The sequence below is a fragment of the Antrostomus carolinensis genome, unplaced genomic scaffold (genome assembly GCF_000700745.2).
Source record: "Antrostomus carolinensis isolate BGI_N321 unplaced genomic scaffold, ASM70074v2 scaffold3263, whole genome shotgun sequence".
NCBI classification, from domain to species: domain Eukaryota; kingdom Metazoa; phylum Chordata; class Aves; order Caprimulgiformes; family Caprimulgidae; genus Antrostomus; species Antrostomus carolinensis.
In genome coordinates, this window is record NW_010304276.1 from 6,060 (window position 1) to 25,918 (window position 19,859).

Consider the following 19,859-nt stretch of genomic DNA (forward strand, 5'->3'; position numbering starts at 1 on the left):
TGTGTCTGGACTGAGGGATGAAAATTGTCATGTTTTCATCAAAAAGTGCTTTAAACATTACACTGACTTAAAATAAATGGAATATATTTTCTGCATGAGTATCTTCTGTATGAGTTTCAGAAATGCTGTTGTAGAGATACTGCTTTCACAAGGAATTGGCTTGTGTGCTATCTTTATGCAATATAAGATTGAATAAAAACAAACAAAGCATGCTGTTTCTCACTTGACATGCCCACTTTTCCTTTGTTTTGTGTACTGTGAACAGACAGGTCAGTGTATTCTGTTTTGCAAGGGGGTGAGTTTAACTCAGGATTTCTTTCCGTGTTTGTATATAATGGAAATATACTCCCTGTATCTTCCTTTGTGTTTCCATGGGATTTCTGCTGCACGTGGACTAATAGACAATGATGGTGCGAGATCCCTTACAAAATGTCAACCTGGTGATGCCGCGTCATTTTAAAGTTAGACAGATACTGGTTCATGGCTTACAGAGAATATTCTCTCTTATTTTCTTAGCTTGGCGTACTGATTCTCCTGTTTAAAAGATAGCGTTGACTTTGAGTACATTTAGCATTAGTGGTCCTGCATTTGAATGTTAGTACTATCACAGTGAATCTGCCTAGTCCCATTTTCTGAAGGCAGCAGTTCTTTCTTTAGAAGCATTTTGTACAGGCAACACTTCTGTCATGTGTGTAATGATAAAATCAGAATGGTAAAATTAGTTTTAACTTAGATTAGATTTCAATCTTTTCTTTCCCACTCACGCTACATGTGTCTGTAATACCAGATTTAATTTCGTGGTGAGATACAAGTTTATATTTACATCTTGTTGGAACATGATTTTTTTTTTTTTTTTTAATTTCATGGTGGGGTTATTTTATGTGACACTTGTTTTAAGCTGTTCACCAGAATATGTCTCACTGAAGAACTGAGTATTCATTTTTCAGAGGCAGATTTCCTCAGAAAGATTTGGAGGCACTGTTTCCTGGGATGAGTGCTGATTTCACTAGTGAAAACTTTTCTGCTGCCTGGTACCTGATAGAGAATCATTCAACAACAAGGTTTGTTGCTGTCATATAAATAATTGTTTTACATGCAAATCACTTGATGTTATTTCAGTATACAGTAGATGTGTCATTGGTGGTTGACATTTACAGTAATAGACCAGTAGTCGCTACTGCCTGTGGTGTTTCTGCTTGGCTAGAAGCTTGAATCAACCAGTTTGCTCAAGGTGGTCATGAGGAAAGCTTCATTTTTAACCCAACCTAATTTATGGGCTTTAGGGTTTTTTTTTTTCCTTCCCCCCCGCCAGTGTCAGATGGAAGTTGTCTTGCTTCAGGCTAAAGCCCTTTATGAATCAAGAAGTTAGGCAGCATGGCCTCGAGTGGAAATTCCAGGTGTTAACTGAAGTCATGACTGGAGGATAAGGGCACTGAACAGACGAGAAGTGAAACTGTTAGTAGTGTCACTTAGCTTTTAGTTAACTCTTGTGGAAAATGCTATAATAAAAGAAACTGGACAAGTGAGTAAAGTGTTTGAGGTAAATATCTTAAAATCTTGACTTTTAATTTCTTCGTTTTTAAATCTAGTTCATAATATGCACTTTACATGAATTATGTAAGTATATTTTTGCATGTATAACTAAGTTCTGAAACTTATCTGCTAGTGTATGGACAATACTGGAACTATTTTTAGTGGAGATAATGAGCCTTTTTTGTGTTGTTTTCAGCTGGGTATTCTGACTGGCATTTTGAAGGGAAATACCACTTTGCAAGTGTATTTCATTTTTTTTTTTTCTTGTTATCTAATGGTAGAAACAGGTGTGGATTTGGGTTTTTTTTTGAGAGGGTGAGTGGGATGCTTTAAGAGCTCCAGAAATAACCATTAATCTACTTGGGAAGTACTTCTGATTTCCTCTCAAAGTGTTGGTATATTGAAGAGCCAAAACAACAGCAGGAGAACATTATTGCCTACTACACATATAACCACAGTATCTTTTGAAATCAAATAACTAAAAGAGGAGTGATTCAAAATTAATTCTGTCTATCACAATCTGATAACTTCAGGGTTCATAGTTTTTTTGAAAAAGATGAGGGGATAATAAAATGAGAAAGAACAAACAGCTTTTGATGTAGCTGTTTTTAATAATTTCTTTTACATTTGGTCCTTGGACTGTTAACGTTTTGTTGCTCATTCATGCAAGCACCAGTGACTCTGCCAAGAGAGATGTAGAACAGATCAAGAGTGATTGCAAAGCCCTGGGGATAAAAGTAAAGCACTTGTGAGCCCATTTATTCTCTTTGATTTACAGGTGAAGGGGAAAGCTTCAGGTAGTAGTGGATGCATCCTGTAGGTTCACAGATGGCTGTACCACTGGTTTCAAAGGCAGTGTTTTTTACTTCTGTGGCTGTGGATCCCCGTGGATCCATTACTAAAGAACAAGTGAGAAATTAGATTCATTTTAAAAAGTGGGATGGGAGCATCTTTGCCATCAGGTTTGCGCTTTGTTGACAAGGGCTTCAAATTAAGAATGTCAGGGGATGGTGATAACAGCTTGCAGGTAAATGAAGAGACAGAGTGCTGCATGTGTGGTTCAGTGATGGCACTGAGAGTGTTGTAGGGAATTGTAGAACCAGTTGGAAGGGTCTTAACATCAAGTGCCTTTACATGCTTACATGCAGCCTGGGAAGCAAGTCAGAGGAGTCAGAGCTCACATGTGGGATTAGACAAGCGTATCAGTGGAATAAAGTGGGATAGCTCATGTGCCGGGTGTTCTGTGATGTATGGGAAGAGGCCTTCTGAGAAAGATACCCAGGAAAGAAGAGAGAGACTTGACCTTTGTGTGAAGGAACAGTAATCCAGGACGCTTGTGGAGAGTTCTGGGAGTGATTTCTAATGTAGCTGCTAGGTGGGCAATCAGGGATGCTACTTTCTTCAATCTGATTCTTGCAAGTGAGGCAGGGGACATGATAACCAGTGGTAGCCTTGGCTGTAGCAGTCATTAAATAGTTGAATGCAAGGCTCTAAGGGGTGTGGGGAAAGCAAGCAGCAGAGTAAACACCTGGGGTTGGGCAACAGTAGTACAGAAGACAATCTGGTGTTGGTAACATGCCATAAATGCCAGTTGACTGTCTAGTACAAATCATCTGGAGTGGATCAGCAAGACTGTGTTGTGTAAGATATGAAGATAATTATTCTGCTTGTCATTATTAAAGCTGCAGTTGAGCTGCTCTGCCCAGTTTTGTCCACTGCTTTAAGGAAGATAAGAGAGCTGAGCCACAAAAATAGGAGTATATAATTATCTGTGGGTATACAGCTTGAATAAATTAGGTGCTTTTAGAAAAGAAACAAAGTTAATACAGAATGTATGATGTGAAATACATAGTGGGCAGTTCAAGGTTAGCCATCACTTGTTCTTGGTTTACCAAGAGTAGAACAAGGTGTGTCAGTTTGCAGCAAGGGAGACTGAGGTTGGATGCAGATTGAAAACAATATTGTATTGCTTAAGCCCTGGATGGTGTAACTTGGAAAGCTGCAGAATCACCATCACTGGAGAGTGCTGAGACTTGACTTGACTTGTTTGTTATAAATGGCTTAGGTACATTTCAGGATGCTGTACACCCAGAAAATGAATCAAATTACTTCTTAGAACTAATTAAATGACTCTTTTGATCAGAATTACCATGGAATATGAGCAACAGCATAATGTAATGGTTATATCTCTGATATCACAAGGTGTCAGTGAAAACATCGCTTTTTTTCTGGTCATCAGTAATATGAATTGATAACTTAAATAATTACATTAGTTTGTAAGGCCCATTTTGAACTTCTACTATGCCTATTTGTCAGTACCTGAAAGTCCATTCTCATGTAAATTTTAAACTTCCTATTAAGAAAAAAAATTAAAACACTTTTTCTGGTATTAGCTTAAGTTCTTCATCTTTCTAGGGGAAAAAAAACCTGTTCCATTGATACGTGTCTTTTCATGTCAGCAGTTTCAAGTCATGATTCCCTCAGTCCGGTGGAATAAAAAGTATTAAATTTTGGGTTTAAATGAAAGCTTTTTTTGCATATTAATTCAGTTTAATTTGGTTTATAAAATTTAAATCTTAGTATTGAAGGTGCAAAAGCTGTCTAAAACGCAACAGAAAGAATGGCTCAAAGGGTAGAGTGAATCCAATCATATTTTGAATATATTTATAAATAGTTTTTTAAATAAAGAAGCAGCAAAACTGTTTTATTTTTAATTCCCACTTCGCAATGTCTAGTCTTAGAAATATTCTGGAATTGTATAATTGTCTGCCCCATATAATTTGTGCTGTTTTCTGGAAACACACAGCAATGGTTTAGTTCTTGTCCTTTATGTAACCTCAGAGGTTTTAAGAGTGCTAAATGTGTGGTGCACTGATGTTTTGGTTAGCTTATGTCTGTTTTTTCCTTGAAGGAAATTCTTTTTAAGCAATCAAAATAACATCTTTTTTATTTTTTGACCTGACAATATCCTCACAAATATAAATAAACTACTTGCATATACTATTAGATAATCAGGTAACATAAAACAGTGCTTAAAAAGAGAACTGTAAAGATTTTTGTTAGTTTAAAAATGCTGCTGGTAAGTGCTTCTTGTATGCCCAAGCAGACCAGTCCAGCTAGTGAGTAATGTGATTTCTGTCCAGCAGATGGAAACAGGAAATAAAGCAAAATATTGTGACATCATCAGTATAAAAAGGAAAATGCCTGTAAGTGTACCAGTGTGTTTTGTCTCCCAGCAGATGGTGATAGCCTTCTCACTGCCTGGGCTAAAGTTTGGTTTGTTCTCTTAATATGTCTTTTTCTACCTGTTTCAAATGGGCAAAGAATATTGGTGGTATTGCCTTATGTCTTAATTTTCTTACTTCATTGTTTCCTTCTCCTAATTGAGGTATAGTGCATTTTTTTTGTTTGATTCTTTTGTATTAGGGAGATGGGTTTGGTGTGCAGGTAGAAAAAAAGTCATGAAGGATGAAAATCGTGTTATATTTGTATTTCTGAGATAGTTCATGATAGTGCTTTTATAATGAATCCAGTGGCATAACTACTGAGATCATATTCATCATCATCAACAAAAAAATGCTATGCAACTAGTGAAGAATCAGTCATGACATAAGACTTGTAAAATAATTGTAGCTGATTGCAAAAAAAATTAAATGTGAAATCAAGTGTAAACTGGCAATAATGTAGAAATACTGGGAAACTAAAATAAAAAGAAACCTACCATACAAACAACAATGATGAGTTAGCAATTAATATTCTCCTATGAATTCTCCTTCAAAAACAGTTCAGTAGACTACATACAACAAACGTGCTCTAGTAAAGCAGGAATCTGTTCAGCTTTTCTTTATTTTTACATGATTACTGTGTTCAATTCTGAACTGTATGTCCAAACCAACATAAAAATATTGAAGGAATTCAGAAACTGAAAGTGAAAAGAGGTTATGAACTAAGCTGCAGAGTTAAACAAATGTCCTTATTAAAAGATGTCATTATTGAAGAGACTTCTAACATCCCAATAGTTAATTTAGTACACTAAGTGTAGTGAATTGTACTGTCACCTATTTAATGTAGTACAGACAGTTAACAAAGAGCAATGTTGCACCTTTAGAAGAAATTTCTTGACTAATTTGTGTTATAAAGAAGTCTATTTTATCACAGTCCATCCTCCATTTAGGATTAAAAGTAAAAAAAACCTCTTTGGACTAAGAGTAAATAGTCATTAGCAATTACTCCATCCTTAATAGTTGCTGCAAAAGTAGCTGGCTTTATTTTCCAAGTAGTTTGTTCTGTTTATTCATTAGCTGACCTTATTCGTTGTTTGAATGTCACAGTGGTTTTCTTGTTTGTTTTCAGTTTTGATCAGCTCAAAACGGCTGTTGTGAATTTGAAGAAACAAGGCAATAAGAAAAATGAGGGGAGTCTGGCTTATGTGAAAGGAGGTCTTAGCACATTTTTTGAAGCACAAGATGCTCTGTCAGGTAAAGATGCTTTATGCTTATTAAATACAATATAAAAGACGATACCTGCATGTATGGTTGAATTGAATATTTAAAAAATATTGTTTTTCTTTGCAGTCTTTTCTAAAAGTGTACAGTGAGTCCAAAATCTGTATTGTGTTGTTCACAAGCTGGGACTGGTTAGCTGATTGTCGTGGTGTATTTGCAAAAGACAGCACCAAATGTATCTTACAGGAATTGGAGGTATTTGATGAAACTACTTAGACCACAAATCTCGAAAGGAGAGGATATGTTAAACTGGAGATAATATTAAAATTACTTACAAACTGTAGCAAGATAAAAACTTGATTTTTATGATGCCTTATACCATAGTCAGACTGCAATATTTATATGAATATTCAGTACGCTCTGACTTGGGAAATCAGATGGCCTTTATATTCTGCTTGCCATAGGGAAAATGCAAGACACTAGTGAGACTAGCTTAGTTGTCTGTGCCTTTTTTATATATATCTTTTTATTTATTTTATATATATAGATACACACATGCTCTTAAAGCATAAAATGCCTCTCAGGTATAAGCTCATTGTGGGCTGCCATATTCCTGTCTAGTTAGGGAATGTACTGGATAAGAAAGTGACAGTGTTAGACCATCCCCAGTAGGTTTGACCTTTACCACTATGCTGTTCTCAATAGCTACTGTATCTTGTAGTATTATCACTCCTGGTCATTGATCTGGTGTTATGGGTACCATGGAGTAAGAAAACTTGTATCTACTCATAGCCTCAGCCAAGCTAGCACTTCTGTTGGCTTTTGGAATGCTGCTTTGGAGAAGTACAGTTTTCTCTTGACCCACGTGCAGGCCACTTGCTAGCTGTCTGATAGCCATGTGTCCGGGAAAAGGGAGGGCAGTGCTATATCACCTGGTGGTTCCCCTGTATTCCTGCCTCAGGCAGATTAACCTGTGACCTGCCCTTCAGATGACAGCAGTTTCAAAAGTGGTTGATAGCTTTTGGCTACCTGCCTGATTTGGTAATTTTTAAGGGGAAGACTTCCACAAGGGCAAACATACGTGCTTTTGTAGGGGGGGCTTCTTCTTGAGACACCTGAAGATTCTTCCTGTGCAGAATCTTAACTCTAAAACATCTTTATTACCCCACACAGAATTGACCTATTACTAATCAAGTTTGGAAAACCTTGGCCTAAATCTAGATAGGTTCAATAACAGAAAAGAAGTATTGAAAGTTGTAGTGGAACTACTAAGCACGTGTTGTTATAAACAGTGAATTAAAAGTAGTACTGAGAAAGAATGGCCTTGATGTTGTTGTAGAAGAAAGTTGGGGACTTCAAGTCTTGAACTCTTACAAATTCAAAGCTGTAACACTGGAGTTCAAGGGACTTACCAATGTAATATTTAGTTTTTAAGTTCTGAAACAAAATTCTTAATGAAGATGCAGTGCAGGCTGCAGTTGCCTTCTGTAGCATTTTAATATACATTTCTGTTGAAATTTTCTACTAAATGCACGCACAGAAGTGTTTTTGGATCTTTTCAGTCAAAAAAACCCCCACTTTTTGCATAGGAATTTCAGCTTTGTAATACAGAACTGCTTGTTTGCCCTTTCTTTCCCCTTACGCAGAATATTTTTGAGAGAATGTAGCACAAAAAATGGCATAACCTTTGAAAGACTTGAACCTGTGTTAGGTACAATCACCAGCTAAGTTGGGTGTGGAGGCTTCCAGTACCAGCAAGAAAAAAGGGTGTCTTTGATGCCATCATCCAGCCCTCCTGCCAGATGTTAAATCTTTTCTTCAGAATATTTGGTCACTATCATTTTTTCAAAGGAAAGATAACAAGAAATGAGCATAAGCATTATTACCATTGTTCTAGAGAAACAGCTCAGATGCAGCATTTACTAAAACAACCAAACACAAAACCAAACCAACCAAAAAAACCCAAAAAAAACCCCAACCAAACAAAAAAACCCCAAACAAACAAAACCTGCATTAATTTTGAGGCATGGAATTATGAAATTCAAGCTCTTTAACAGAAGAAGGCTAAATTAAAAATTCTATTATACTCTGGTTATACAGTGTTTGTGCAAGGTGATATAATGGCACTTTTCTGTCCTTACACACGTCCTTATTTTCTCCTTTAAGAAGATTTGACTAGTATTTGTATGCATTTAAACAAAGCTACATGAATAATAGTTTATACTGGAAAACTGAAAGATTGTTTCAGCACAAACTCTTCCGGACATGCTCTTGGTTCTGCAAACTTTCATTATTTGATGCTGAGCGTACAACCATTAAAATGTGACTCAAGGGAAAATCATTATTGAATACTGTCTTCCAACGTGATTTAAATTTCCTGAGCCGCTTCATTTTGGTTTTGTTTTTTGGGTTTTTTTTTATTCACTCCTCTGAGAAGACTTCTGAGATCCAGTGCATTTTCTGAAGATATGCTTTTGTTGATGGATAAAAATTTAGACTCTCAGTTTTTCCCTCCAGTTATCCTAGAACACAACTTCTAAACCCAGTGCTTTATAAACTCCAGGTCCGTTCTGCTGTTGTAGAAGAGCAGAGCTATCTGTGGACGTTTATTTCCCCTAGGTCTCCCTAAATTGGTACAGCATGTTACTTTTTGTCAGAAGCTTACTTTAAGAGGTATAACACTTGCTTTACTTTCTTTCATATTCATCTATTTGCACATCTGTTTATACCTGCTTTTTTAACTCATACACTTTTAACAGTGTTTGTTTCAAATAAATGAACTTGATCTGGGAAACCCTGAATTACTGGTTATAGTGGAGCTTTTTTCATTAGCTGGGATCAGCAAGATTAGTCTGATCTTAAGTGTGCTACCAGGCTGTATTACACATTCAAATGAGCATTAATAATTTCCCAAGTAAGCAACAAAAACCATAAAAAGCTCTCCTGAGATGTTTTTTGTATTTTGTGATTCAGAAACTGTTTACTGAGAAAATAAGAGGTCAAATAGGCCAGAACCCTTGCTTGTTTGGTTTAATTTCTTGGAAAATAGAATTGCCTTATCAGATCCTCATGTCTCTCTGCCCGTTAGCTTGGCTGACAGTTTGACAGTGACTTTGCTGCAGAGGAGATGTTCAACAGGAAGTTTGTTTCGTCAGCTGAAGAGAGCTGTGAACTGAGCTGAGGGGAACTGGGCTCACCTCAACTTGACCCACTTGTCAACGTCAGGGATTTCAGCTGATTTATTTCCCATAATTCTAATTGCAACCAAGAAAGTAGCATTCCTAAAAGGGCTGCTGTTTATATGCTTGTAGACAAATTGTGCTTTATTCTTGTCGGAGCAAATCACGTACAACACAGAAGTCTTTGGGAAGCTAGAAAATTAATTTACTTTGAATATACTTTTTCAGAAGTGCTCTTTACAAAGAGCCTTAGGCTGCAGAGTTTATGTAAGCGAAAGGAAAAAAATAGGGAAGTAACCACTTCAGTTGCTCAATTATGCAAAACCATGCAAATATGGCATCCATATTGACAAGTAAAGAAGGTGCTGCGTTGTCTTTGAAATGTAGATATGTTGAACAAATTTGAGATTTAGGTTTGACTCTCTAGTTTGTTGTGATAATGGTTCTTCTTGTGTGGTTACAACTACAAACACGTTCCTGAAAATCTACGTGATTTTCAGAAAAAAATCTGTCTGAAGGAAGCACTGTTGGCTATTACAACATTATTCCTTTTTCCCTTTCCACTCCTGTTCAGATATGTGGCCTATGGGAATGCCAGTATGATGGGGAACTTAGATTGTAGTTGGGCAGTCTTGGATCTGGGCAGAACAACCCCAGGTTCCAGTATAAGTTGGGGAATGACCTATTGGAGAGCAGTGTAGGGGAAAGGGGTCTGGTGGACAGCAGGATGACCATGAGCCAGCACTGTGCCCTCATGACCAGGAAGGCCAGTGGCATCCTGGGGTGCATTAGAAGGGGTGTGGTTAGTAGGTCGAGAGAGGTTCTCCTCCCCCTCTACTCTGCCCTGGTGAGGCCACATCTGGAATATTGTGTCTAGTTCTGGGCCGCACAGTTCAGGAAGGACAGGGAACTGCTTGAGAGAGTCCAGTGCAGAGCCACAAAGATGATGAAGGGAATGGAACATCTCCCTTATGAAGAATGGTTTTGGTTCCCTCAGCCTTTCTGTGATTCTATGATTAGTACAGAATCAGAATAGTTTGTGTTGGAGGGGACCTTTAAAGATCATCTAGTCCAACTCCCTTAGCATGGGCAGGAACATCTTTCATTAGGTCAGGTTGCTCAAAGCCCTGTCCAGCCTGATCTTGAGCACTTCCAGGGATGGGGCATCCACAACAACTCTGGGCTAGAATTATGTTTACCTGGCTGAAATGATCCTGTATATGGTCAATGCCTGGTTTTTGGTTTTGTTTTCTTTTTCATTCCCATAAAATATTTTTGCACTTCATCCCCTAAGACCAGTGATCCAGGATCTGGCTCAGTATGAATAAGTGCATTCTACCACAATTACATCTGTTAAATTAATTTTCTCTGAAACTACACCAAAAGAAACCACTGGATCTATATTCAATTCTAAGTCAGACTGGGAATTTGAGTAACTAAACTGGTGCTTGTCTGTCATATAAGTATCCTTTTGCTTCTGACTTTTGAGGAGTTATGTTTGAATTAAAAGAGAGTACATAATGCCGTTTTTCATGAGTGATTCTGTTTGCAAACTAGACTGATGACTGACTAACTTTGAAGTGGTTTTATATTGCTAGCCCTTATCTCAGTTCACTTTCTTTTGTCTTTTTGTCTATTTGTCCAATGAAATGCTAGACCGTGACTGTTTTTGCTGGGTAGGAGGGCACCAGACTATCATACCAAGTTTTGCTGTTGTCACATTCCTGTTTTGTAACATACCTAATTCACGGGTTTGCTTTACTTTGGACTCATATACATTTTCACAAATAGTATGAATTTTAATTAAACTTATGGATTTGAGTAAATCAAATTCAAACATAATGATTGCTGCCTAAATATTAGGCAGCTGACTTGAAACAGCTAGATTAGCTCTGTGTTGAGTGCTCTGTGTGGTGTGTGTCTATTATTTTCCTCATCCTGCTTCAAGTCTTTGCAGGAGAAGAGCAGCCTGCTCTTATAGCTAGTAATTTTCAATATGGTAATTTATAGAGGTTAAGAAAGAACAGGGCCATGGAAACAAGCTGGCAAGGATGAACTAAGATACTGCATGTATTGGGCATGTATCTAACAGCATTATCAGTCACTGCAGAGTAATAGTTTACATCACAGAATCACAGAATGTTGGGGATTGGAAGGGACCTCAAATGATCATCTAGTCCAATCCCCCTGCCAAAGCAGGAACCTAAATGAAATTACACAGGAAGGCGTCCAGGCGGGTCTTGAATGTCTCCAGAGAAGGAGACTCCACAACCTCCCTGGGCAGCCTGTTCCAGTGCTCCGTCACCCTCACCGTAAAGAAGTTTTTTCTCAAGTTTAAGCAGAACCTCCTGTGTTCCAGCTCACACCCACTGCCCCTTGTCCTACCATTGGGCATCACTGAGAAGAGCCTGGCTCCATCCTCATGACATTTGCCCTTTACATATTTGTAAACATTAATGAGGTCTCCCCTCAGTCTCCTCTTTTCCAAGCTAAAGAGACCCAGCTCCCTCAGCCTTTCCTCATAAGGGAGATGCTCCACTCCCTTAATCATCTTCGTGGCTCTGCGCTGGACACTCTCAAGCGTATATGTCCCCCACAGTAGATGCAAGTTAGGTTATTTCAGTTTAAGAATTAAGGTCGTGCTTCCAGGTAGTCATGAAGCAATAGGTGATGTGCTTGAAACTCACTGTCTAGCTTTCCAAGTGGATGCTCCTCTCTGAAGGCTTGAGGTATCCTTTTGCTAGATTTGCACACGAAAGCTGAATAAAAAACAATCGCACTTACATTGGTATGTATTTTGCCCTTACATTTATGGGACTTCTCATGTACACAGAATGAAAAAATATGCATGCTGATTTAAGTTTGATTGTTGAAAACTTATGTTGCTGGTCTTGCAGCGCTAGATAACAAGGGGAACATTGTAGTGAGCAATGTATGGTGAGAGAGAGATGACCTGACAGAGGAGTGCCGGTGAAGTATGTAAGTGGTGGTGGGTAGTTTAGTCTCAGGTGGATGCTTCCTCTTCATGCAATGTCTACAGTCAGTTTCTGTAGCAGACCAATAATTATCTTAATGCAACTCTAAAAAGCAAAAGTTGTGTGATCATGATTGAACAAAGGCTCAGACTTTCCTTTCATGCAGGTTCTAGCGTAGCATTGTCTGGGGTAGGGGGGGCTTTCAGTGTCTTGAGCCAGAGATGGTCTGATTTGGAAAAGTGTGAAACAGCAGGAGTTGTCAGTCCGCAGTGAAATTTCAGTGCCCAAGCCTGTACCTGGTTTTATGCTAACTACTCATGCAGTGTCTTTTAAATCAGTAATTGTTTTAGAGATGTAAGCTAATTACTAACAGAATTTCTCCAAATGGATGCAGTCATGGCAGCTTGTAGCTACTGTAGCTGTCATGTTTTATGAATTTGTGTTTTCCAGATAAGTTTACATTTGAAAAATAGTAAAACATCAGAAAGAAAGATTAGTTTTGCAGTTGCCATTTTCAAATAGCAAATGCTGCAGTTGATTGCAAGCATATAAAAAATTACCTGTGATTAAAGTTGAGCCAGACTTGACCTACAAGCCATAAAACCAGCTTAATTTCATGTTAAATCATTCCAATTTAACTTCCATACCACTTTTAAAATAGATGCAACATTTAAAAGCTGCTTTTATTTCTGCTATTAGCTTTCATAGATCCAGAAGATTAGCGTTGTGTAGGTAAAAAGAATATCATTTCCCATACTCTAAAATTCTGAAGAATCCTGGTAAAGGCCTGGTTCCAGTCCCAGAATTTTTAGTAGATCTAGAAGAAGAATGATAAGCTCTGTTTTCTTGTCTATTTCTGAGATATTTGCCTAGATATGTCATATGTGCTTAAATATAAACCTGTGTGAGAACAAAGTTATCAGGCTTCATATTGTTGTTAGATTACAACTTTTGATTTCTTATTTCCACAAAAATGTTCAAAATGTTGGGACATACTAGCACTATGCTTTAACTTTTTTTTTAATCATTTAAAGTCTCTCCATTTGCTTTGATTTTGTCACTGTGTTGGGTAAGCAAGCTTGAAAAAGTAAATGCTAGAGAAACAAAACACAAAAAGGCAATTAAAGACAATACTACATTTACTTCAATATTTTGTAATTTTTGCTTGGATTAGCAGCGCTTACCAAAATAAAGCCAAGTTTGCGATGCAAATTGCAAAAATTCCAAGAAAAATGTGGGGAAAATACCCAAACCAAACAAAAATCCCCAAACAAAACAAACAAACAAAAACTTGGCAGTATTGACTATTTGTCATGGTAACAAACTATTTTTTTTTTTTATTTTTTAGCTTTTCATAGCATAATGTATTACCAGCTCTGTTCAGCACATGCTATCTTTATGTATTTGCTCATTATATACAGCTGTGTGCTCCTGTTGAATCCATTCAGAAGAGTTTTTGCCATACGTAGGTGTGCTGTCCTCGTTGATAACCTTCTTATGTTTTGTTCAGATTACAGAAAATCGTTAATCTTTCAGTAAAGTCAACCAAAGGCATTTTTATTCGTGCATTGATGTGAATCCCAGCAGCATGTTAACGTGTCCATCCATTACCGTGCTTTGGTGCCAGGTTCTTTTTAGTTACCACATCAGATCTTCAGAAATACTTTGCTGAGTCAGTCTTTCCTTTTTTGTATTTTCTCCCCTTTCATTTTCTGTGTCTGACTAAAAGGGTTTGATTAATTTCGGGAATTTTTTTTCTTTAACCGTATTTCTGTGAAAATGGTTAAGATTTTCATATATACCAAATGCATTTCTAGCCATCTTTTAATCAGAAAATGGTAGAAAACTTGCAAATATGTTGCTTTGAGCTGAGTTAGGCTGAGGGAGTTTAGTCACTCTGGGTGACTATCTCAAAATAAGTTTTAAAAATGTCTAATAAGTAAATCAAGAATGAAATTTGCAACTAAAAGAATGCATAATCCTGGCAAGTGTGGTTTAATTTGTTAGATTTACAGTTGTGAAGTAGAAAACCATATTCTTCCTTAAATGAAATAAAATTGTTTTCACCACTTAAAAGTAATTAATTAATTGCAGTTTATTTTACTACAAGACCTGTACTATGGCTTATTTACCAGATGGAACTTTTTGCCTGTGTTTTGACCAAAAATAACCAATTCTGAAGTATTTAGTCACTTAGTCTCTTCACTATTATTTGTTAGTATCTCACTGCAGCTTGGAAGTTTGCAAGCCTTTAAATATTCTGGCTTAGCCAGGAAACTTAAACACTTATTGGCCAAAGATGATACAAAATACAGTTAATTTTCTGGCCTTAGTTGAAGCATCTAGGCCTCGCTTCTCCTCATCTTTATTTGTTGTGTTCTCCTTACAGTAAAGCTTCTCAGTAATAGTAAACAGGCTCTCCCAGGTTTCCAGCTGCTGTTCCAACTTGTATGGTTTATATCAGTAAGTCCAGGGTGACTGGCAATTCAGGAAAAAATCCTGTCTGTCCTTTACTTCAGGCCTTCAAAAACCTGAAGTTTTCTCCTTGCTCCTACTACAGCCAACAATGAGTTGAGGGTATGAAGTTGCATTTGTAGTCTTAACTACTGGCTACTGTGAGAGGTGGAGGCTGGCTTTCACCTGCCCTTGGCCTTGTGCTCTTTCCTCTTCCATTGTATTGCAGTGGCGCAGCTGAGGCACAGTTTAGACAAGCTCAGTGATCAATAAAGAAAAGTCTCTTAATGAGTTAGTTTTCCACCAGATCGTCTCACTGTAGCTGCCTTGTAGCTGTGGGATTGCTAGATCCAGCAAAAGGAAGCATGTGGGTGCAAGAGAAGGGGGATTGTCCCAAACAACACCATCCCACCATTATATAGGTTTAGTGCTCTAAGAAGAATAACAGAATCACAGCATTGCCTAGATTGGAAAAGACCTCTAAGATCATCAAGTCCAATCATTAACCCAAGACTGACAGGTCCTTGACTAAATCATGTCCCTGAGCTCTATGTCTGGATGGCTCTTAAATCCCTTCAGGGATGGGGACTCCATCACTGCCCTGGGCAACCCCTTCCAATGCCTGAGAGTGCTTTCAGGAAAGAAATTCTTTGTCATATCCAATCTAAACTGCCTTGGCACAACTTGAGGCCATTTCCTCTTGTCCTGTCACTTGTCCCTTGGTTGAACAGACCGACCCCCACCTCTCTACATCCTCCTTTCAGGTAGTTGTAGAGTGAGGAGGTCTCCCCTCAGTATCCTCCAGACTAAACAACCCCAGTTCCCTCAGCCGCTCCTCATAAGACATGTGCTCCAGACCCTTCACTGGCTTTGTTGCCCTTCTCTGGACACGCTCCAGCACCTCAATGTCCTTCTTGTAGTGAGGGACCCAAAACTGAACACAGTACTCGAGATGTGGCCTCACCAGTGCCTAGTACAGGGGTAAGAGAACTTCCGTGGTCCTGTTGGCCACACTATTCCTGATACAGGCCAGAATGCCATTGGCATTCTCAGATGCCGTTGGCTTAACTTGTGTATCTCTAGATTCCTTCCAATCAGATTAGGTCTAAAGATATTTTTCTCGACTGCATATAGTTTTGCTTGTCTAAACTTCTAACTCTTACGACTTTTCATCTGGCTTCCATGGAAGGAACGCGTACGTAGCTTTTTAAAAATCAAAATAAAAATACAAATAAAATAAGCTTAGACTTTCTGATAAACCATTTTTCATAACATTTGTTGCTGTGAAAACTTAAAGCTCTTTTTTTGTAACCCAACTTTGGTATACATATGCATACATTTATTGCTAAATCTGAATATAATGTATAAAATTAGCTTCAGTAAACAAAATAGCATATTAAACGTGTAGAAGGAAATACAGCAAATCCTCTTGTGTGTATGCAGAGTAAATTAGATAGGTCTGGACTTTTTTTAGTACGTCCTAAAATACCTTATTCCAGACAGTGGTCCAAAAATCCCTCCTGTTTTACTCTACCTGTTACATATGTTATATTAATATGCCTTTATCTGTACTCCACGGTGCCTTCCACCTTTCTGGAACTTAATACCTTGGTTTGTTTTTATTTTTTTTCCCATTGGCATCTCTTTCTTCATCTGAACATGCCTATGAATTGACTTAATGGTATAATTCTTCCTGGGTTTACAACACTACTATTTTCAAACTAAGAATCTCAGATGCTTTATGCTAAGATGCAAACTTTAAATGCTACCAGTGTGAAAAATGTTATCTTCCATCTTTGAAAAGGAATAGTATTGCTATTGTATATTCTTATCTAAAGGAGATGAGAAAGAGAACTGCTTTGGAGAAGATGTGTTTTAAAACTTTCAGGAACCAGTCAAGGATCATGATACATTTTCTAAATAAGCTGCCTTCAAAATAAAAATCTACAGTTCATAACTTGACATTTTTGAAAGTGCTAACATGATAAATTGTGCTCTTTCAGAACTTCTTGTTCTGTACATTAAAGGAAATCGTCTTCAAGTTTTACATATATTGGCAACAAAAGATGCTTTGATAGAGGATTAGATGTTGCAGTTCAGTTTTGGAAATTCTTTGGTTTGGTCCCTTCAGGAGTAAAATTATAGTTAATTGATCAGCAATTAATGCTATGTAATTAGTGGTTCGAAAATACAAAATTTTAAAAATCTTTGAGGTAATATCTAACTTAGTTTTTTATCCACATCTATTTACAAAGTCTCTTTCAAAAATATGCTTCATAGAATGATTTCAAAATATTTAAATTCAAATCATTACACTTTGTGGTTCCAATAGTACTTGCAACATTTGTTTTTAAAATATCTTCTTATGTTGTAGTTGCTGTTCTGATTAACTTTCCTTTCAGTATATAACATCAACCTGCTTTGGCAGAGGGGTTGGACTAGATGATCTCCTGAGGTCCCTTCCAACCCCTACCATTCTGTGATTCTGTGAATTGCAGTACAGTAATTGGCTGTCCATGACCAGAACTGATGTGTATAAGTGGAATAATATCATTAGAACCTTTAATATTTTTGGTATAAAATTGCAGAGGTATTCTGGTACGTAAGTGGTGTCCACGTCATACATAAAATATGTGCTACAGTTAACTACACCATCTTTTATGATAGACGTCTGTTCCTTAAAACATTCAAGAATCTGTTAGTTTTAGTTCATTTCATTGAAGTGTTGATTGTCTTAAGGAATATGATGTCCTAAACTAGATTTATTTTTTTTCCACTCTAATGACTTTAGTAACAAAAAATAAAGAGGTGCTCTTGCATTTTCAAGAAAGCAAAGCTTCCTGAAATCCTTTGTGTAGGATCAAAGGATTGAAGGGAGTGCATCTTTTAGTTCTGTTTCATTTTAAAAGAATCCAGTTGAGGGACTCAGGTTGCCCTGCCATGCAAACCAAAGCAAGATGAGCTGGGACAATTGGGAGACTGGTTTCAAAACTGTGTCTTGAACTAAAATATATTGTTACCTGCTTTCTTCAAAACACAGAGTATCACTGTTTTCAAGGGTAGCTTAGCTTTACTTCGTTCTACTGGGAAGCAGCAGGAAGCAGTAGGAGGTTTTTTAGAAGCCTTGATTTTATCTAAAGCAACAGGAACTAATGACTGTTCGGTAAAATAGATAGTACATATGTTAACATTAAAGATTTGAAAGGAAAATATTTTTAAATAATTGTTTTATATATACTGTATGCATATATACAGGAATACTACCTTAAAAAAAAAAAAAGGGGAAAAAGATGTTTGCTGGTTGTACTGATGTAGTAAGATAGGGTCTGGCGGCCGGAAGATATCGGGCTGTACGGAAAGGTAAGACACCCCCCTCTCTCTCCTAGTAGCCAATAGCACTTAGCCTGTGATGTAAGCAGGCGGAAGTGACGTAGTGAACCCACACCATATAGTACTGTGTCGCACAGCATTAAACGCCATTTGCAGCATCCTCATATTGGTGTCAGTGCTCATTGGCCCAGAGACGGGGTGTGTGTTTGTCTCTGTGCCTCCTCGACCGGACGGGACGTTGCAGGATAACAACTGCAACAACTGAAAAGAAGAGAAGAGGGAAGGAAAGCTGTGTAAGAGAGGGGAAATAGAAGAAAGGAGTATCTATGCTCCATTCGCTGTTCATGTTTCCAAAGTGGTATAGTGTAGTCAGGCTATGCTGGTAAATCTCTCCCTTTCCAAAAAAGAAGTTATAACAAAACAACAAATTAATGCTGATATTACACATTTCCACATCCATTAGTAATACCATGTGGCTCTTGACATTTTGGGAAAGGAAAAAAATAGTATCTTCAAAAATAAAATAAAGCAAACTGCCATCCGTTTCCTTGTTGTTTTGAGTAAAAGCATCATAATGCTTCTGTGTGATGGTTAATGCTGTGCGTTGCTACAACATACTCTTAAATTGTGTGTTTTGAGAGTGCATTTTTGTAAATTAAGAGACCTGGTGGGGGAGTGTTCTAGGACTTGATTTTGGGATCACCCAAATTTCTTATGACTCTCTTCTGTCCTTTAATTATTGATAATTCCTTTTTGGTGAGATCAGTATAAAAACTTTGCCTTACAAAGCAAAAGTATTTTGTACTTAAATGATACTTACATTTCAAAATACTAAATTGAATTAACACTTTCACTACAAGATACCTAATTGCTGTTATTTTCTCCACACTTTTGTTTTTCTTTGAGCATTAGTGTCTTGTTCAAGAAGATACAGAAAGTCTGTGTCAAAGTAATGGTTAAAATTCTACAATGTCTGGCTCTAAGCCCTGCCCTCGCCTAGACTCTGCTGCCATGAAGCATGTTTGTATTTTTTATGTCTAACAAGAAAAATAACACTTTATTTTTAATTTTTAAAATGTTTAAAAGTGTCACTTTTATGTAATGTATTCCCACCTATTAAAATGTTCTGCATTTTAACTAGACACTTTATTCCAGCAATCCATCAAAAACTGGAAGCGGATGGAACAGAAAAAGTAGAAGGATCCATGACGCAAAAACTGGAGAATGTACTGAACAGTAAGTTTTGTCCTTCCAGCAGCAACTATTTATGGACTTTGGACTTTCTAACAAGCTTTAATATATTCCTAGGAATATGGTAGAAAGTAGAAAACAGTACAGTCTCTCTTGCCTTTTCCTGTTTGATGGTAATGATTTTAGGATGTGATAGCACATCTTTTGAAATAAGTGACAGCTTTTGCCATGACTTTCAGTGTTGTTCATGTTTGCAAAGAGAATAAATGTCAAAATAAAGGAGATCTAAAGCACTTTAAATGAATTCTGGTAGCATCGTAATTTTAAGTGTACAAAGAAAATGGGAACTATATGGACAGACAGAACTGTAGAAGGATGAGCAGAGGTAAATACCAGGATTGTAAGAGTTTTGAGCAAAGGAGGAAAAAAATCAATAGAAAATGTTTGGAATAACAAAATCTATTAACAGAATCTTTTTCACTTAATGTGCTTCCATTTAGACTACTTGGAATTAGCATTCTTTTTAGAAACCTTGAAAAGCTGTCAGTACTTTTTTTTCCGTTTCTCTGTATTAGCTGTAGAGAGGCTTACATCTCTGCATTGAGAGATGGCTTGAATTTACTGCAGTTCGGTATGTGCTTCATCAGATCAAAAAAGTTACTTTTTTAATTCTGGGACTTCTGCCAAGATAATTTTACTTTGTTTCATTGTGATTTTTTTTCACAGAGGAAGGGATGTTTCCCTTAGTGCTG

At 37.3% G+C, this 19,859-nt stretch overlaps 1 protein-coding gene across 1 annotated transcript in view; it reads left to right on the forward strand.

The window, feature by feature from the left end:
* Positions 1–947: 947 nt before the first annotated feature.
* Positions 948–19,859, forward strand: part of EXOC2 (exocyst complex component 2) — a gene marked incomplete at its 5' end in the record, with an annotated part of 101,245 nt that continues 82,333 nt past the window's right edge. The window contains 3 exons of the mRNA XM_010164373.1: positions 948–1,061; positions 5,887–6,011; positions 19,072–19,152. Coding sequence (XP_010162675.1) covers positions 948–1,061; positions 5,887–6,011; positions 19,072–19,152 — 320 coding nt within the window. The remainder of the gene's footprint in view (positions 1,062–5,886; positions 6,012–19,071; positions 19,153–19,859) is intronic.